This window comes from Odontesthes bonariensis, chromosome 11, assembly GCF_027942865.1.
Source record: "Odontesthes bonariensis isolate fOdoBon6 chromosome 11, fOdoBon6.hap1, whole genome shotgun sequence".
Lineage (NCBI taxonomy): Eukaryota > Metazoa > Chordata > Actinopteri > Atheriniformes > Atherinopsidae > Odontesthes > Odontesthes bonariensis.
In genome coordinates this window covers 14,970,603-14,991,789 of record NC_134516.1, presented here as the reverse complement: position 1 = coordinate 14,991,789, position 21,187 = coordinate 14,970,603, and the positions used below count along the sequence as shown (strand labels likewise).

Sequence of the window (21,187 nt, the reverse complement as noted above, 5' to 3'; positions counted from 1 at the left end):
TGAAATATGAAAACATTTTATGAATCCCAACATGCGTGCCTATATTATGACAGTACATAATGGCATTGGAGCGATAATTGTAGGCGTGAGGGCGTTTCGAAAATTAATCTGAGGTCAGAACTCTTGCTCTTCCCACACTCTAATGAAATGGCAGTTGTGCTCTAAAAATTCAAATTTTGCAGATTTTGGCCAAAACTTTGGGTCGCTTGGAGGCATGCAGTGGGAAATCCGTAGCAGGTATCGACATGGCGCCTTCACCTCTGAACACAGCACAGACGTTTCTACAAACTGACATTTGAATGGTGTTTCTAGGTTAATGCATGATGACACAGTAACTTCTCAAAATGTAGGGTTTTTTATGATTTTTCCAGGTTATCCCCCTGTTTATTCCTAGGGGGGCTTTGGGGGGGCTGTTTTTTGCTTATATTACGTCTTTGGGAATCCCCACCCCCTGGCTGCTTCACGCTGGTTTGTTTGAAGAAGTCGGGGGTGGGGATTCCCAAAGACGTAGCGGGGAGTGTGCTTCAGCTGTGTTTTCCGCACCGGAAACTAGTTCCCAAACCGACATGAGCAAACCAAACCTTCCGTGTTGATTTACACAGTCATTTGCACTCGATGTGAAAGTACACCACTCACACAGTAATTAGAAGGTAAATCAAGTAAATTAATTCACGTTGGGCGAAATATTTCGATTGGTGACGCTGGCGACGCTAGCATGTATGTATTACGCGCAACCAAGCAGTGGTCAGTGCTGTGAGATTCGGACAATGCCTGGGTCGCCAGGAAAACGCTCCCACACACTTATTTATGTCTCGGGTTTGCGGGGATACACTTAATTTGGCCTGGGGGTGGCATATCCCTTTAAGACGGGTTTTAAAAATGGGCAGTGAAGGGGCTTGTCTGATGTGGAACGGGAGGTCGTTCCACAGCTTCGGACTGGCAGCGGAAAAGACTCTGTCTCCTCTGAGCTTCCGTTTGGCCCTCGGTACCTCCAGGAGCAGCTGATCAGCTGACCTGAGGTACCGGGCAGGAGCATACGGATGGAGCAGCTTAGAGAGGTAAGGTGGGGCGAGTCCATTTAAAGATTTAAAAACAAATAAAAGAATCTTAAAATGGATTCTAAAATGCACAGGTAGCCAGTGGAGGGAGGCTAAAATGGGAGTGATGTGCTCCCTCTTACGTGTTCCAGTTAGGAGGCGAGCGGCAGCGTTTTGGACTAACTGGAGACGTGCGAGGGAGGACTGGCTGACTCCAAGATAAAGTGCATTGCAGTAATCCAGCCGAGATGTGATGAAGGCGTGGATTACTGTTTCAAAGTGCATGCGTGCGAGGAAGGGCTTCATCTTTGCCAGCTGCCTAAGATAAAAAAAAGCTGGACTTCACTACTGCACAAATTTAAAATCACTGTCCATCTTAAAACCCAAGTTTGTGACTGTTGGCTTCCTGTATTGCACCAAGGGGCCCAAGTCAACAGGAGGGGATTCACAGGAGCTACTGGGACCAAACACCATCACTTCTGTCTTCTTCTTGTTAAAATTTAAAAAGTTTAAGGACATCCAGGCTTTAATGTCTTCAAGACATAACAGAAGTGGTTTGATAGAAAAAGCATCCTTCTTCCTTAGGGGCACATAGATTTGGCTGTCATCAGCATAAAAATAGAAAGAGATACCATGCTTCCTCAGGATGGAACCCAGGGGCAGCAAGTACAGGGAAAAAAGCAGGGTCCCTAAAATTGAACCCTGCGGAACCCCATATGACAGCAGAGCAGAGCGGGACTCAGAAGCACCAAGGCTCACACACGGTTCTGTCTGCCAGACAGGACTTGAACCAGTCCAGGGCGATACCAGAGATGACCACTAGGTGCTGCAACCGAAGCACCAAAATGTTGTGGTCCACCGTATCGAAGGCCGCAGTTAAGTCCAGGAGGATAAGAGTCACATAGTCTCCAGAGTCATTTGCCAGGAGGATGTCATTAAAAACTCTTAATAAAGCTGACTCTGTGCTATGCAGTGTTTTAAAGCCAGACTGGAAGACCTCCTGGACATCATGCTCATCCAGGAATGATTTTAGTTGAGTATAAACAACTTTTTCCAAAATTTTTTAAATAAAAAGGAAGCTTGGAGATGGGTCTAAAATTGTCAAGCACACCAGGATCAAGGCTGGGTTTCTTAAGCAGGGGTTGCACCACAGCATGTTTAAAACTTTGGGGGACCACACCAGAAGACAGACTGCTGTTAATAATGTCCAGAACCGACTGCCCGATACTAGGGAAGACCTCTTTAAAAAAGTGAGGCGGGACAGTGTCACAGGGAGAACCTGATGGCTTAATCTGGCCAACCACATCCTCCAAGGCCTTCAGAGACATAGGCTCAAACAAAGTCAAACACAGCCGAGCAAGGAGCAGGGTCAGAGGGGTCAGATGCAGGAGTGGAGATGAGAGCCCTCGCAGTAGTAACCTTTTCCATGAAAAAGTGCAGGAAGCTATTGCACATTTCGGGGGATACCTCTGTGCACCCAGGCTGGAGGGGGTTAAGAACAGATTCAACTGTTTTAAATAGCACACGGGGGTTGTGACAATGAGGCTTAAAAACTCCTTCACCAACGGCTTGTCAGGACAACACACGTGGATGTTAAAATCCCCCACAAGGAGAACACAGTCATACTTGGGCATAATTTCAGCCAGCAGACAAGAGAAGTCATTTAAAAAGTCCTTATTGTATTTGGGGGGCCGGTAGATGACGGCACACAGCACCGGATCGGGACGATCCACCTCAAAGAAATTTGCCTCAAAACTGGAAGAGGAGGACGAGACGGCCTCCATCTTGGCTGTTGAAAGGGATCAGCTTTGTAAAGTCAGTCACAGTAAAGTCATTGACCGTTTTTCCGAGATGAAGAGCAGGCCGTAGAGTTCGATGCTTCAAAAGTAAACTGATATAAGTTGGAGCCAGATAAATGGGTAAATACGAATACCTTTATTCATCCCACAGTGGGGAAATTTTGATGTTGCAGCAGCAGCAATAGGTAGAGAAAAGGAAAAAAATAAATAGTAAAATAATTAAAATGAAACACTATAAACTATAAAATGTGGGTAGGCTAGTTTAAAAGGCTACTCGATCAGGGAATAACAGACCATATCAGGTACCCATATCAGATTTTGACTTTTTATTTTGCAATATTCCCTCTTGTTAAAGTATTTATTGACTGTAAGATTAAAAAATGTTCAGTTCCTGGACTGAAATATTGTTTATTATTCTATATCTTTTCAAAATTGTAATACTGTGCATAGTGTGTTTTTAGTAATATTGCCTCTTGTAAAAGGCTTACTTGATTATGTTTGATGTGCTATAGAAGGAAGAATTGAAAAGCTAAATGGCTCAAAAAGTGTTTTTATTTGCTTAGATAGCCTATAGCTCTGTTAAACCTGTTGAGGTTCATGCAAATTTGAATAACCGTTCTTATACATCCAGTACAGGCTCGTTTTCTGTATACAGTAAGGCAGTGTTGGTGGTGGTGTTCTGGCTGGGGGCCTGTGCCCCTGTACAGCTGTATAGCAACGTCCCTGCCTTAAGCTCGCCCGTTTTCCTTCTTCTAACTCATCAACTTTGAGGAATGTTCACATGCTGACAGGTGTCATGATGAAGAGATATCGAGGGCTTTTCTCATGACACCTAAAACCGAATATAAGATAATTTGTATCCACATTACCTCGTTTTCGAAAAAAAAACCTTCCACACATAACCGAAAAGTTGCTTCTGTCGTGTTTTATTTGACATTTTGTACTGGATGTTCGTTGATATTACTCCGCAAACCGCTAAGAAAATAGTTCGAGCATGAACTATTTTAACAATGAAGCGGACACTGAGGGACTTTTTCAGTAGGTATGTTGAGGTCATTTTGGCAAAAAAAAAAAAAAAACCCAGCCTTATTTAATACATTGGATTATAAATTCCTAAAATCTGTGTTTAGAATTGGTAACCATCATATTGTATGCATTTAACAGTACAACTGTTAGGAGCAGCAAAGGAGTAGGCCTAAGTGCAGGCCCAGCTGCTAAAAATGTCTATTTCTAGAAATTCAAAATGGTAGACATGGAGAAGATCAATTTTTTTCATGTATGAAAAGTGCAATTTTCCCAGTCATAATAAATACTTAGAATCTGATGGTGGTGGTGGTGGTAAGTATTTGTGAAAAAGGTAAAAATTGTGAAAGGGCAGCATGAATTCTGGAAAGAAACTGCTAAAAATATTACACGGTGCACCTTTAAAGTTATGTTATTGTTGTGATATGTGCATATGAGATCAATAACTAATAAAGAACACATAATGTGAATTAACGGTGTGTTAGTAGCAGTGCATTCACATAGTAGAAATGTTTCGCGACATTGACCACTGCGAGTGAAGGGCTCCCCCACTTTACAAAAGACAATTTAAACACTGGGTTTACCAAAGATCCAATCTACCTTAATCTGCCCTTTGAACATAGATAAAAACGTAATGTGTGCACAAGATTCAGTCAATGTAGTCCCTTATTTTCTCAGATTTCTCAGGCAGTTAACTGATGAGAACTTTTTTCACGAGTGCGAAAATCACTTCGCCCATGCTACGTAACGCATTGTTGCAACGGTGTGCGCTTACCATAAAAAGACCCTTGAAAAAGGTCCAGCAGTCGTCAGGGGGTTCCGTCTTCCTGCCATCTTTGTAATCTCCATGGCTCTTGCGCTCTGCTTCCAGCCCAAACTGTCAGTGGACACATGCTCACTACGTGTGTAGTGGGCTCTTGTCAACCAATAACACCTCACTGGCTAATTTGGTGTAGAATTGAGCTGAAGCTGACACCCCACCCACGTGAAAAATTCAAGGATACAGATTTATCGGTTTGTGCCGTTAAGATTTTCGTTTGTGCTGCTTTGGTTTCTGATATTAAAGATTATTTTTTAGGTCATCTAAAGGTCACCATCCCCCCATCTTGCTCCAAAACAAACCACAGTGGTCTACTTTTTTACTCCGTTTGTGCTGCTTTCGTCTCCGAGTTACGTTTTTGCTTTCAGTTGATCACATGATTTCATTATATTGATCAGGGAGCAGTGAATTTCATCTGCTGCAGGTTGTAGTCATTCTGTTTTGTTCCAGTAAGTTCTTTTCGCCAATTTAGTGTGTGGGGGAAGTTGGATATGTTGCTAAGGCAGGAGCGAACAGAAGGTAAGTTTGTTTTTTAAAATCTGTTTCTGCAAATAACAGTGACATTAGCCTGATGATAAAGTTAGGCATATATGTAGACTATTTTACGGAGTCAGTATTTTTTTTATTTAGTTTATTGATGGTTGGCAAGGAAATTGGTGCATTACCGTCACCGAATGTCACTCAAGGGTTATATGTGTTCATTCTGTTCTCCCCTGCGTTAGCAACATATCCGACAACTTCCCAAAAATATCTCAGAGACGAAGCAGCACAAACGCCAGTTTTAACGGCACAAACGGAGCACTAAAAAAGTAGACCTCTGGTTTGTTTTGGAACAAGATGGGGGGGATGATGACCTTTGGATGACCTAAAAAATCATTTTTAATATTTTAGAAACCAAAGCAGCACAAACGAACATTTTAACGGCACAAACGGAGCACTAACCGATCAATCTGTTTCCTTGAATTTTTCACGTGGGTGGGTGTCAGCTTCCCTCAGCTGTGGAGTTGCGTGTCTGCAAAAAAGTTAACTAAGGTGAATTAACCAGCTCTAACCACGCTGCTACACAACCTGACATCCAAATAAAAGCTTTTATAAATAAATAAATGTAAGCTGCCTACATTTCAACCACATTACCGACTCAACAAAGTGACTTTTTTCTACATTTATTTATTTATAAAAGCTTTTATTTGGATGTCAGGTTGTGTAGCAGCGTGGTTAGAGCTGGTTAATTCACCTTAGTTAACTTTTTTGTCGGTTAGTTGTGAAATACCGACGGGAGAACCGACGCGCACGGTAAACACACAAGCTGCACAACAGGCTCTCTACGCCCCATCTCAGAAACTGGCTGTGAAAGTTGGTCTCAGCAGGAACTATAGTTTGTCCCAATTAAAAAATAATAATAATAATAATTCACTGAGATCATCACTTGTAACTTTAAATGTCCGCGAGAGCCAGAGGTGGATCAGATTTACGATCGGTTAACAACTTGGGAAGAACCCCGGCGGTATAGTTCCTCTGCCCCCTGCAGATAGAACAGCACGAACTAATGTAGCTCAGGAGGAAGAGCAGTCGCCCACCAATCGGAAGGTCGGTTCGACTTCGGCTTCCCCGGGCTACATGTCGAAGTGTCCTTGGGCAAGACGTTGTCTACCGATAAATCCATCGGTGTATGAACGTGTGTGTGAATGATTAGAAAGCACGTAGTGTGTGTGTATAGGCATAGACGTGCTGTATGAGTGTGGGTGAATGTGGCATGTAGTTAGAAGCGCTTTGAGTGGTCAGCTAGACTAGAAAAGCGCTATACAAGTACAGTCCATTTACCATTTAATGGGAGTCTTAATTTAGAGATGGTCACTGGAAACAAACTTGCAGATAGTACGGAGACAACAGGATCATTTCCAACAGCCACCAATGACATATCGTGTGTCATATGGCTACTCTGGTGGCTCCCGCGCTGCTGGACTAAATAAATAAATGCGTCGCTGTAGCCAGAGCCAAAAGCCGTCATCCGAGACTCTCCTTACCGGCAATGAGCCCTACTGTCAAAGCGATCAAAGTGTTTGAAAGCCCAGAGTTGATTCGAAGTCAGCTGCTCGTGTCAGATCTTATTAAACGTTCACACCGTGTTTAAATTGGCAAGATAAATATACGTACACAACTGTCGGAGACAAATTAAACGCAGACGCTTAATAATTAACTGAGTGTTTCACTTACACAAAACCACCAGCAGGGGGAGCTCAAACCCCATTTCTATGTCAACGTCCCGGCAGCAGACAGGCTTGAAATGATTCTGTACGTGTATGATTTAAGATGGGATTCTTATTCAAAATACCCATGGACCTAAATTAAAAAAAGATTTAAACGTAGCACTGCAGTTTCACACACTGTGTTGGCGCTGGGAAGAGCTGCCCGTCGCCTATTTGAAAATATCTTCATTCCTAGCCTACACCTCCACTTTAATTGCTGTTTATAAACCAGCACCACTCCTATGTTTTGTATCATCCATAAGTTCTCCACAATATACACAAAGCAGTTGAAGTTTTCCTTCATTTTCCATGAGATTCTGTGTGTAACGCCTAAAATCCCAAATGCCACATTTTCCCTGTTACACTTTAGAGGGAGGGAAAAAAAAAAAAAACACTTCAAAAGAAACTAGTTTTTAGTTGTCAAAGAACAAGGTTTACCTCAGGACCTCCTCACAGAGGAATCCTTGCATTATTGGTTCGTTTCCATTGGTTGTCCATCTGCAAATCAGCAGGCATGGCTGCATCCAGGGCCCCAGCTGTTTTCTCAAGTCCCATCTTATTTACACCAGGGGCCAAAGCTGTTTGACCTACTTGCTGAGAAGCCCAAGAGGCAAAGTCAACAGCAAACTGCACATAACACACGTGTTTGTGGCAAAACAGCCATTTTAGAATCGGAGATTGCGAAATGCAGAACAGAATTAAAGTCTTCATCACTGTCGCATGAAGAAACAAAAATTAACACAGCTCTTCTCCGAGAGCGCTGAACTACTGCATCGAAGCGCACCGCCATCCATCATACATGCATGGTGAAGAGAAAATGCAGAACTACAGTACAGTTTGAACAAGAAGCCAGGAAAGGTAATCGACTATTCAAGGAGAAAACAAGGAAAATTGGCTCTGCTTGTTTTTTGGATTTTACAATACACAGGAGACACTATGAATTATAGTGATAGTATTTTTTATTGTTCATGTACCCAGGGAGCTCCACTGAGATGAAACGTCTTTTGCGAAAGGGTCAATGTAGCAATAGGTTTTAAAGCGACTTTACAGCGTGAACCACAGACTGCAGTAACAGCCATATTAGCAGTAGGTGGCAGCAGCGCGCCACACAACCTCCCCAACACAGAAGCTTATCCAGTTTGCTTTCGCATACAAGTAACTAAAGCAGTACCTTGATATGATATGATGGTCATAGCCTATGAAAGACTTTTTCAAAAAAAAAATCAACATTTCAATGGTCACAGTAGCTGCATTCGCACTGTAGGAACCTTTGGCAGTTCCTGTAACCTTTTCAGGAACGGGGCCGTTTTTTCCCGCATTCGCACATACAGGAACTCGGGACCACGGCCCTCAGTTCCTATAACCATTTTAGCTCCTTCTCCGAGGTCGGGTCTTTTCTGGGTTCTATAGGGACACATCTGACGGAGGTGTTTGGTGTTTGGTAGCTACGCCCCATGTCATGCTATCACGGCTGAAATGTTTCCTCATACGACACGGACACAACCGGCGCGTGTTTAATAAGTTAAACTTACACGTTGTTTCCTCTGTCTGCGGCGCTCTGCTCTCCGTCCTTCATGAAACGAAGAAGGATCACCCGCGCTCGATCCTGACTCTCTCTGTGTGATCGTCCATGATTAATATCACCATCATGCAGACCATGAACACGGTGGCCTCCCCGCTCTCCATTTTAGCTTCTTTGTGGTGTTTTTTTCTTCACTCTTTACTTTTCGCGGGTTTTGTTGTTGAATGTGGCGCTAAAGTAACACTTCACTGACGCAGACGGCTGCGGCGCATCAGTCCCTATCAGGTCCCGACTCATGTGCGAATGCAGACTGAAACAGTTCCCCTGGGGAAGGACAGTTATCAGAACAAAATTCGAGGAGGACCGTTCTTAGAACTACTCTGTCCGAATGCAGCTATTAATAACAAATTAAATTTGAACCTCTGAAAAAAGTTCTACACAAAAGAAAAACAAAACAGAAATCTTAAACCATTCCTATAACTTGGATGTTTATGTTTATGCATTTAGCAGATGCTTTCATCCAAAGCAACTTACAAATGAGGATATAACATCAAAGCTAACAATAAGCTACAAAGAAGGAAACCACTAGTCAGACTGTTCCAGAGGTGACAGGGGAGATAAAGTGATAAAGTGCAGGCATAGAGGGAAGTACAGAAAGAAACTGCAGTATAGGGAGTAGGGAAGTTCAGGGTAAGTGCTAGGAGAGGAGATGCTGTCTGAAGAGCTGGGTCTTCCAAGAGTTTCTTGAAAATATACAGGGTAGCCAGTGGAGTTCAATGAACCGAGTGGTGACGTGTGCCCTTTTTTAGGCCCTCAAGAAAAACGCGATTTTGCGATCGCTGATTTTATTGCAAAATCAGCAAAATACCGCTGATTATGCGGGGGTCAATATTTTTCAAAAAAGCTGCATATTCACCGCAATAATCACATTTTCCGCGCAAAATATGTGAAATATGCAGGACTCGCTTGATTTCACAATCTCCGCACTTTTCTGCATAAAGTTGGGAAGAGAAAAAAAAGTCTAAATGAACCAAATTAACTGGTGATGTAATTTATATCCTACTCGCGGCTTGCGACGTCATTGCCCCCGACACACACAAGGAAAACAGCACCGTAGCGTGAAGAGAAAATTAACGAGAGACAAAATGAAAAAAGCCAATCGATCTCACCTACCGACGCACATTACTGCCAAAGACCGGGCAAACCAGTACCCCGATGTCTTGCACGAAAGCGGGGGGAAACTATTCTGCACCCCGTGTGTTGGAGCACAAAAGAAAATCGTTGGTGACGTGCCACTTTACCAGCGCGAAACATTTGAAAATGCTTTCTGCAGCTGCGGAAAGGAAAGCCAAAGCTTGACAGCTGACGTTCACCGAGGCATCAACCTCCAAAACCCTTGCGAGGGCTACCAGAAACGAGGTAGCATTTATTTTATCTTTTACAATTCTGTGACTCAGGAATGTTTAAGCCATGTTTTTTTTTTTACGACCGATTGTGAAACTGCTCAAGTTGTTAAAATAAAAAAACCTTCTGTGAAGTAACTTGGTTCCAGTAGGGCTATGCTTGTTTATCATAGCAGGTCTTTAAAATGACTCTTTTTCATTCAGTAGCAGCATATTTTGCAACGTTGCATAATTCACAACTTTTTGCATAATTCACAACTTTTTGCATAATTCGCAAGTTTTCTGCAACTTCTCGCAATTTCACGGCATAAAATCATTAAAAAAAACCCCGCATATTCAATCGCAAAATCCAGGATTTTAGCCCGCAAGATCAAGGATTTATGCCCGCGTTTTTCTGGAGGGTCTACTTGTTGGCTGATCGAAGAGCGGACGCGCCGCCTCGTTCTGGACCATCTGCAGCGGTTTCACAGCACAGGCTGGGAGACCAGTTGGGAGAGCGTTGCATTAGTCAAGGCGGGAGATGACCATAGCCTGTACCAGGAGCTGGGTGGCGTATTGGGTTATGTATGGCCTGATCTTTATGTTTAGCAATGCGAAGCGGCATGATCGGCAACATGATCTTTAAAGGTTAGTTGGTCATCAACCATGACACCCAAGTTTCTAGCCACCTTTGATGGAGCAAGAGATAGGGATTCAGTTTGGATGCAGATGCTGTGGTGTATGGTTGGTTTGGCTGGGAAGACGAGCAGTTCAGTTTTAGAGAGGTTTAGTTGGAGGTGATGGGCTTTCATCCACTTTGATGTCAGATTCAGTCTGAGATTCCTGCTGAGACCGTGTGGTCGTCAGGTGGGAATGACAGATGGAGCTGGGTATCATCAGCATAACATTAGTATTGGAGGTGAATACCTTTAAAACCCTCCGAATCAAGCAGTCTCTGCACTTTCAGGTCATATTCTTTATATAACCTACTCAAAGATGTGTCATAAACAGCCAAAATCAAAGTCTGTTACTGAAATTCAAAAGAAAAACCCAGAAGATGTCCTAGTTCCTACATTCAATGCTATTTTTATACTGTTTACAAATGATTCTGTTCTTGATACACATTTTGCATTACAAGCGACCCATGTTTTTACAATGAGTTGAGGACAGACAGTCTTGTATTCTTAGTCTTGAAATCTTGATGTCAGGTGTCCATTCAGTTAGAGAAGATGTGGAGATGTGGAGTCCAGGCAAGGAGGGGCTAATTTTATCCTTACAGTTTCACAAAGTCCCACCTTCATGTCCAACAGAAGACGGCAGCCACGCTCATCGGCTGCTCGAATCCTCGTCAGCCTCCTTATTCTTTGGTAAACTGAGCAGTTCCCTGATCCTCTGCATGTCTTCTCGGGTTTCTTCGGCCTGAGAGCTGACATTCAGATTGTCAATCAACTCATCTGTCATCTGCAGACGGGCCGCCCTTATCATTGTAAAAGAGGAAAGTCATTGGTAAACGCACAAAAACAGGTTGATTTTAGGTCTTGAAATGTATTAGGCATCAATATGTGGGTAAAGCCATTAAGTAATCAAAGTCTACTTGTTAAAGTCATTGCAAGTCATCCCCAGTAGCAATATCACAGCAATCAATAGTGAGTTTTCTTGAATGGATGAGTGAATATTGTCGTGTTTCGTATTTGGTTTGGCACAATAGAAACAAATCAACCGTGGACAAGTGTGTTTTTACAGGAAGGAGACTCTGGGCCTTGGTGTCTCAGAGGCAACCACTGCGTTTCCCTACAACTGAGTAAGTCGATATTTTACACATGAACAGACTGTCACAACGTCAAAATACCATAGAGGACACGAGCCTGCAGTCTTCATTTTGAAGGCAGATATTAGCAAAGCAAATATAATTAATGGAGGCCGATGCTGTTCCAACTATTTATGAGTACAAGCAAACATGTTGGTCAATGCCAAGTTTATATTTGTAATGTGTCATTTCTGTCCCAGACTCCAGAGGAATTCCTGCACCCAAGGTGGGGGTCAGACCACCTCTGCATGTATACGCCTAATCAGACTCAAATGGGTCTGGGTGCTCAGCACATGCTCCAAAGTTCCATCTTTTTGTGTGTTTTGTGTTTCAATTCCGTTTAAATTCTAGTTTGTAATATTTGAGCTTAATCTAAACGCTAGAATTTCTGTTTCTTCTCCTCTTTTGATTCTTTACAGTCTATCCACAGACAGACACTGCATCTTACCATTCTGCAAGCTTGTGCTCGTACAGCTCTCTGCGCTCTCTCCTCCTCCTCTCCCGGAAGGTCTCTCCTGTCAGAGACTGTAAGCCGATGATCAAAGTGCCTACAGGAATCCTGTTGAGAAATGAGTTTATACAATTATAAAGATATGTGTTTTCATAACTTAAAACCTTTTTCCTCAGTGGACAACATTTGCATTTGGAAAAACAAAAAATACAACTTAGTATTTTGTTAGAACACTGTAGCCTAAAGCATCACAACCTGGATAACAATGTAGAACCATCTGCTACTGGCAGTTTACCCCCCCCATAAAAAAAAAAAAAAAAAAAAACATCTAGTCGAAGCAGCTACTTCAGTTGAACAAACTGTCCGAGGTGTCAGTTCCACATATATAAATGATTAGAGCACATTTCCTCAAGGCCGAGCCTCCCAACCCCTGCCGAGATGGGACAATTCTGAGATACGATCCGGAGTGTGATGTAGGGATGTCGAAATTTAAAAAAAGTCTTGACCGACCACTGAGCCTCATTAGTCGATTAAAGTCGGTCACCGAAAATTCTATAAGTGCCATTTATGATATCTGTGTCCTGTCGCGCGTCTTTCTCTGCCGACTGGTTAGGCTCCCACCACACAATTAATGTTGGTTCGTGCCCTTGGTATTATACATTTTCCCCAATCATTGACCACTAGTTCTAGGCATACTTGTGGAGTAGGGGTGCGCGATCTGACGATATAAAATCGTGACTGGCGAGGAAGAGTGGAGAATCGCAGGCGATCTACCAAATTAGAGAAACCGTATAGATCGCCTTTGACAATCAGCGCAATGATTTTTTATTGTTTTTTTAATGCTGGTGTATGGTGTGTGTCCTCGTTAAAAGACACGGATACAGATGTCCAGTTTGTGGTGGATTTATTTGGCTGTGGTTCTTCTGGCATTTACACACAATAAACCCAGGGTGTACAGGCTAATGTTAGGTGAAAACAGCAAAGGGAAAATTACAAGCTGTTCACTGCTGGATCGGGAGGAGAAACGAAACTTTACAGCGACATCGTCTCACGCACAGGTGCGGTACATTCAGGAACATCGGAACGTCTATGGTGCGTTCACGATCGTTGGACGTATGAAAACTCACCGTAAAACACAATATAAACTAGAAATGCACTCAGAGAGTGCAGACCTCCGCCAGGTCGCGCCACCTTGTGGCAGGTTGCAAGATTGCAGCACGAACAGACGAACATCCAGACAGACAACCAACAGACTCGGGCGATCACATAACCTCCTTGGCGGAGGTAATTAATGTATTTAACTGAAAATAACCAAACAACATGGGCTTTCTAACAGGTGGAGTCAAGTCGTCAGTGGTTCGTTTTTCTAGTTCCGGTTGCTTCACTCACTGTGTCAGATGTCATTAATTAGATCATTATTTTTCATCTTGAATTGGCTTACAGTTGAATTACAATGTGTTGATTGCCAAATTCTTTCTTTTACTCCTTAGCTCTTCTGTGGTTCAGCATGTCGACTTAACTCTACTGTAATTGGTCTTTCTTTTTTTTTTTTTTTGGATGGAAGATCGTGATAAAAAAATCGAAATCGTGATTTTATGCAAAAAATCGTGATACAACATTTTTTCCATGTCGCCCACCCCTATTGTGGAGGAATTAAGGGTTTTGGGTAGAAAAATAATTGCTGTGCCTGCGCAGACACGCACAGCCTTCCAGTCACTGTACTTTTTAAACACGAATCAAACGCGGCACCGAACTCGGGCTGTTAAAAGCCCCCGTTACAAAGTCACAAACAGAGAACGGTTCATTTGGCGGTGTTACAGGAAAGTAGGTCAACCAATGACTTCGTTAAAAAAAAAACTTACCGAATGCCAACAGCCTCTGTGGCGTAGCTAGATGCTGCACAAAATCCTTTGCAATAAGTTCCTGTCGTCTTGCTATTTAAGTACAGATGAATATATCACAACAAGTAGGCTAAGTTAGTCTTGTGTCTTTTGCCATTACAGTGTTACAATTATTATTATGTTGTAGTCCACACGCAGCCACATTGGCTTTATTTAGGTTAATAGTGGCGATTTTTTTTTTAAACTGCGCAGACAGGACCTGTCATGTACGGCGTACAAGTTGCAACCGGTGTAAGAGAGGACCTCTGAGGAGGGCTCTACGTGAGCTCTGCTGCGGTTGTTCTTCCATCGTGGGATGGCTCATGCTCACATAACATTTCTAAAGATATAGTGAGTTTTTTTTTTTTTTTTTGTTAAACCGACGGCAGAAAAATTCTAACCGGACAACGTTGATTCGGTCAACCATCGGTCATACGGTCATCGGTTAACATCCCTAGTGTGATGTACTTCACCATCAGCTACCTACTACACCCTCCCACCCTTACCCCTGTCTGCCATGACTGCACCTGGCAAAGCCAGGACTGGGGCTGTTGGACTGAAATGCTCCAGGTGGCTGGCTACTCAGGCACAAAGTGTGGGAGACGAGGAGGAGGAGGAGGAGCAGTGACAGCAATGCAAAGCATGCCAACATGAGAAGAGAGTAGTCTTGAAGCAAGATAGAGCTAATGTTTTCAGAAACATATCACCTAACAGTCCATCCACTCAGGTTACGGCATGGAAGACATCATACTGATTTTCCATGATACATTCTGCTTTTAGCTCTGCACATTCATAGTGAGAGGATAGGAGAGGATAGTGGAAAGTTCAACAGAGTCCAAATCAGACCATAGTGCATAAAGATGAGAGGCCAAGTATCACTGATGCTATAAAGGTCGAGGAGGAAATTATGCCTCGGCCTGCCATTTGGCTCTAGTATCCAAAACATGGCCCACTCTAGTGCACATGAGTCCCTCTGGCACTGTGAACAGAACGAGAAGCAGGGTGGGGGCAGTGGTGCAGCTGGGCAACAGAGGGAAGCTGGGAGGGGCGCAGCTGGCTGCCAGAGTGTTCACTGCTCCCGAGCACACGGCCATGATTGTTGACATGCACATATGCATGAATTAAAAAACATTAAGGTACAGCTGTATTAGACGATGCAAAACCCCTTACTGGGACTGACCCTGTTCAATCACATTGTGATAATTCAAAGGTTGTATGTACAAGGAAGAGCCAACCTTACCCCAGGACTGCTCCGATGACTGTCCCTGCCACCAGGCCTCTCAGGCCCAGGTTCAGTCTGAAAAGGCCTACAGTGACAGCTGCTCACATACAGAGTTTCATCAGTCAGAGCTCAATGTGCTGGAATACACACTGCATGTGTTAAAACAACTTGTTGGCAGGTTAGATGGATAGTATGCAGTTCAATTAGTATTGTTACTATCACAAAAGCTTGCCAGAACTACATGTTTAAAAGTAAATGCATACCTTTTTTGAACATTAACAATTCAAATGAAACGGGCAGCTGATATTTAAAAAAAAAAAAATCGGGTCTGATCATGAATAGGCAACAGTGGACTGTACTAAAACTGAATAGGACACAATCTTATTTGTAGATGTGAAGCAGCCTTGCTGTGACACAGCATGCATGCTCGACTATCCCTGTGCTAATAAAGCTTTAAGAAAAAAAGCCATGCTGCTCACCTCCAGCTGCGATGTAATTGCTGAGGGCATCTTTGTCTCTGTACACAGACAGCCCCGTGTTGACAGAGCTACAGAGAGACAGCAGTCAACCAAACAGTTGAACCAAAAAGGTTTCCACATATTTATTATGTGAAATAAAACTACAGGATACACTTTTTCTTTTTGCTTACCTAAACAGTGTGACTATTAAAGACACTCTCCAGCTCCATCTCCATCCATATCGCACAAAGCCACGGATCGCTGCGTTATGAGCCGAGCGCTGAGAGAAGAGACACGACACACCAGGAGCAGTCAGTCACGTCAGACTTGAACAATATAAAGAATTAAAAATTTAGTCTGTGTTGCAGGGTTAGATTTAAACCTTTGAGATTTAATATTTAAGATGAAAGGGAATCAGAAAGGATTTCATCAGATGAAACAAAAACAGATGCTATACATCAGCCAACCGGCTCCTTACAACAATCTTCTACAACAATGCTGAGATTGAGAAACTGGTTTTAATCACATTTAATTCCTTGTGCAGGAAAACAGGATTGTTTTTCACTCCATCTTCTTATTCACTTTAATTTCTCTACAGCTCTGCAGTGTCTTGTGAAACAACATTAAAAGTCACACTTGAATAAAGATTTCACTTACCACTGCTTCCACGCGACTTGTGTACACTTCTGCCTGGCTGACTTGGATGTACCTCTGTCGGGCGAAGCGTGCAGCCGGCAAGCCCCCATAGAAGAAGCCCGTGAGCGCGCCAAGAAAACCGCATTTCATCACAGTGGTGAGCTCCTCTGGGTATTTCTGTTTTTCACTAAGGGGAGACAAGCAAGTTCCATCGGAGAACCAAGGAAGTGCATTTATTCAACATGTTAAGACACAAATTAAAGTGTCATGAGGGCAATTATTTAAGAGGAGTGCCCACATATACAAAGATTTAATACAGAAAAGATTAACTTCTTACCAAAAGGTTTAATATTCAAACAACCATTTTGCTGTTTAATGTTAAAATCATAACTAAAGCATAGTATGAAGCCAAGATATTTCAGATGTTAGAGTAATTTGTTGATCTACATCCATTTTAACGCCTGCAACTCATTCCTTAAAAAGGTACGATCAGAATCCCCCGGGGGGAATGGTTCGTGTGCCAGAAATTCAAAGGAAATAAGTCAAATGTAATAAAAGCACAGAAATATGTACATTAAGGTGCAATGAAAGTAAAAAGAAAAATTTGTATGAAATATAAAAATATTTAAATAAAATAAAATTAACTACAGTCATATACAGATGGGAGGTGATTGTGAAAGGGTGATTTGAGGGACAAAGATGGAAGGATTGCTAAAATCAAGTCTCCCCAAAAACTGATTTGAGGGGATTTGCTTATCTCCCCGTTTGTGCAGAATATTCATAAATAATTCAAGGAATCTGAAAAAATTTCAGACAAGAGTGCAAACATAATCTGGACACCGGGGATCTCTGATCCCTCACATGACAAAACATCAGGAACTGTCATTCATCAATTCGGTAGCCGAAACAACCACAGAGGCAGGGGATCACTGTGGGAAACAAGCCCCACAGTGCAGAGTTACATTCACAAATGCCACTTCAAACTTTACTGCGCAAAATGAAGCCTTACGTTAAGCTCGTCCGAAAGTAAGTGTTGACTTCTCTGGGCTCAAAGGCATCGGGGACCACGTCCTTTCCAGGGACGTCCCGTTTAGTTTTCATGGAAAGTTACCGTCCGCACACATTACAAAGGCACGGCTACAGCAGAGGGTACAGGTGCTGTACTGGTCTGAGAGAGAATGTGTGGAAGGATTTTGAAAGGAAAAATGCGACTAGGACCTGAACTGTTGCACAGCTTCAGACTTCTGTACACATACTCTTCATTGCTTTGGTATGCTCAATGCCAGAAGGTCTTAAGTGTTGTGAGAAGGTGTTAAAAGTTTTTTTTGTCCCATTTTTTTTTTTTCAATGTGCTGCAGGCCTGAAGTGCAAAAAAAGAGAATATAAATTTACCAGTTGTTTTAATGGTTAAGCAACGCATCTTTCGGTTCATGAAACAGAAAACAGCAGAGCCAGCTTTTTACGGTTTGCTGAAGCACGACAGATCACGCCCATCCTTGCCTCTTTGCATTGGCTGCCAGTTAATTTTAGGATTCAGTTCGAAATTTTATTAATTGTTTTTAAATGTATGAATGGGTTGGCACCACCCTACTTATCTGAGCTTCTGCAGCTACACAACCCTGCCAGGGCACTTCAGTCCGCAAACCAGATGCTCCTGGTGGTACCTAGATCTAGGCTCTCGACTCGAGGGGACCGAGCTTTCGCAGTCGTGGCTCCATCTCTGTGGAACGGCCTACCTTCCCACATTAGGGCTTCTCAGTCGGTGGAACATTTTAAAAAACATCTGAAAACCCATTTGTACTCTTTGGCATTCCCTACCAGTTGATTCTTGGCTCTTTCTCCTTCTCTCTATCTCCCTACTCTCTATTTTCTTTTTTAATGTTGTATGTTTTTATTCCCTGTGGTTTTTTAATTCTTTTTTATTGTTGTTTTGTTTTATTTGATTTTACTTCTGTTCAGCACTTTGGTCAACTGTGGTTGTTTTAAATGTGCTTTATAAATAAATTTGACTTGACAGAACGTCCCGAGTTCAATCAAAGACTGTGTGGCAACACAAAGCTACAACGCTAAGAGATAAGCAGCCCGTCCTTACAACTCCCAAGATGCAAGCAGAAGATGATTGGTAATGGTCTACATCTACACGGCAAACAATAAACAGCAAAATGGATGTGCTGAAATATATATATTTTTTTTACTTCAATTGATTTAGAACATAGATTTTAAAGGAGACAACTGTGATAAAAGAAATAGAAACAGAAACCAACTCTCTATCAAATAAGTCCTTGATGCGCTCCCATCCCGTGTCTGGGAATTCTGGCTTGCCTATATTCCTTGGCAGGGTGCTAGGCGGGGGCAGGGGTAAAGAAGCAGGACTGGTAGAGGAGGAGAGCATCTGTGGGGTCTGGGCGGCAGCCACATCAGCTGCATAGACCCTGGGGAGTAGAAAGCAGAGGAAACGCGGCCTGGCAGTCTGGAAGAGGCCCTGCAGTAAGCCGGTGCTCATCATACCCTGGGGGGCTGAATCTGCCCATCGTCTGTGCAGGGCATAGCTTGTTCTGTGCTGCTCTGGATGCATCACGCTTCAGCTGGCGTTGGGCTGCGGCAAGGAGGCAGAAACACATGGCTGTGGGTGGAAATGTTGCACTTGCAATCTCCAACTTAGCTCTCAGAACAAATAGCCTCGAGGCAAATGGGATCCCAGCGGGGTTACTCAGGCTGTAGGACTCAACAGCTGTTTGATGCTGCGGCCTCATCAAAACACACTGGACACTTGAGGCAGATTCTCTGGGTAAATACGGTGGGAGCCCTGGACCCTCTGAGCTGGGTAATCCAGATATAAGGTGAATAAAAAAAAATTGATCGTATCTTTCTAATATAATCTCTATTACTTTGAAATAACCATTAAATAAATGACTAATATCTATTTTCTGCTGTAAGATATCTCTACAGTTTTAAGATGACATACTAGGAATTCTTATTTTACCAGTACGACTATCAATAATGAAACTTTGTAAGAAAACGTTCAAACACTACCATTTGCTGCTTAGAAATTCAAATATGTAGCCTAACGAGCCGCTTTTGGACACTACGGTGATACAACTTGAATAAGGTATCGTTATTGATATTCAATAAATTCCTGATAAATACGTAAAAACTAATGGGAAATGGCGCCTTGTACGTCTTAATTATCTCAATGTTTTACACCTGTCATGGCAAACATCTCCCCTGATGTTAGCCAACGTAGGGGACGCTAGTAGCCTAGCTAACGGTCGAGCTAACCGCAGGAGAAAAGCTTTATTACACGTCACAAAAACACAACAACACATATGGAGTAAGAAGTATTAAAACCGTAGCTTTTTCTCCGCCTGTTCTATGACTTTCGTGTTCAAAAACTAAAGTCAGATAAACGCGAACGTTGGTTAGCTTACATTTAGCCTTTCGTGTCCCAGTTAAAAAAAAAAAGCAGCTTACCGGCAGCACTCGGTGGGGAACTCCTCAACAAGGAAATGTCAGGTTTATTAAGTTGAGACGTAGAGTTAATTTACATATGTCCACCTTTTTTGTTTTCATAACTGTCCTTCTGCTGTCCATTCTCCTGTCCCCGACGTCCCATCAGTCGGAGCATAGCGGCTACCCAACCTCTGACCCCGGCCAGCATAGCTGCGCAAATGAAGTGAAATTAGCGCCACCTGTGGCTGGAGGACCAACAGCCATTGAGTTAGCTTCTGTATCCCCCTACCACATCAGTTCACACGATATGCTGGTGTTAACAAATACAGACAGCTCGAAAACGTTTTATTTATTTTTTTAATTATTATTATTGTTGTTGTTGTTGTTGAGCTGGCATCAGACGTTGTACCCGTTGTCACAACAGCTTCTTTGGACACCAACAGACCACAATTCTAAATATCAATGTAGAAAATATACTGAAAACATCAGCGAGAACTTGACAGTAGAGTGAATACTACAACATATTCAACATAATACTGCACCAATGTCACTTTTTTCCCTAAACAAAAAGACAGTTTTTTTAATAGGTTAGAGATGAGTTATGGTTGTTTGAAAGTTTAAAAAAAAAAAAAAGTGTTATTCTGAACATTGCTTTGAATTTTCATCACACATCACCTCTACTGCAGGCATTAAGAGGCTGTCGTCAACAATCTGCTGTACCTCCTCAAATTGAACAGTAGGCGGCAGGGTAACAAAACTTTTTTCTTTTTTTTTAAAAAAAAGCTTTGCACTTTTTCAACCCATCAGAAAATTCAAGCTCAACAAAAAGAGGCCACCGAGATGAAGTGACACCAGCTCATACACACCAGGTATCCCACAGCAAAGCAAAACATATCCCATGTACTCAATATCAAATGTAGCATCTCTAACTAATAACCCTACAGCTGAGCATCTGTCCACAGTCTATCAACCCTGTTCGATTCAAGTTTCTCAGATTAGTTTCAGACGATCGACTGCCAGCGGTGCAGTGCATTTCCATTAGATTTTAGCGATTGGTTGGTATGAGAATATCTAAAAAGTTGTGGGTTTCTACTAAAGCCAGCTAGCCACCTATCATTTAATCAATGAGTTTTTTCTTTCAGTCCTGTTATATATCTACAGATGACAAATTAGATAACGCAATAAATGTCACAATGTAGTTCTAATGTCCATGGACTACTGCTTAAGCCCAATGGATAGACTACAAACATTCAAGTGTCTATGATACGTGTTGGTAGAAAAAAAATTGGCTCATATATTGTTGGGGATTTTATATGAGACCCGTTCAAAAGAGCAGCTTTTAAAATACCCTCATAATACAGGTCAAGTACCAAAATCCCTGTTGACTACAATTCCCATGAGGCAACTAATGGGATTTTCTTTTTTTAAATCAGTAGACCCTTCATCCTGAGTAA

At 42.4% G+C, this 21,187-nt stretch overlaps 1 protein-coding gene across 1 annotated transcript; it reads right to left on the bottom strand.

Moving 5' to 3' along the window:
* Nucleotides 1–8,658: 8,658 nt before the first annotated feature.
* On the bottom strand, nucleotides 8,659–19,943 carry timmdc1 (translocase of inner mitochondrial membrane domain containing 1). Its single transcript, XM_075477656.1, has 8 exons — nucleotides 19,755–19,943; nucleotides 18,548–18,879; nucleotides 16,305–16,470; nucleotides 15,839–15,927; nucleotides 15,669–15,736; nucleotides 15,208–15,286; nucleotides 12,085–12,195; nucleotides 8,659–11,306 (listed from the first exon to the last, which is right to left on the bottom strand). Exons 2-8 carry the CDS (start codon nucleotides 18,856–18,858, stop codon nucleotides 11,156–11,158), a joined length of 975 nt encoding a protein of 324 aa, XP_075333771.1. The 5' UTR covers nucleotides 18,859–18,879; nucleotides 19,755–19,943; the 3' UTR covers nucleotides 8,659–11,155.
* Between the last annotated feature and the right edge of the window lie 1,244 nt (nucleotides 19,944–21,187).

Coding starts and splice junctions, on each gene's coding strand:
- timmdc1 (XM_075477656.1), bottom strand. CDS start 18,858: ATGCATCCAGAGCAGCACAGAACAAGCTATGCCCTGCACAGACGATGG. Junction 16,471..18,547: donor AAGGACTTATTTGATAGAGA/GTTGGTTTCTGT, acceptor GTCTCCCCTTAG/TGAAAAACAGAAATACCCAG. Junction 15,737..15,838: donor TTAATAGTCACACTGTTTAG/GTAAGCAAAAAG, acceptor GTCTCTCTGTAG/CTCTGTCAACACGGGGCTGT.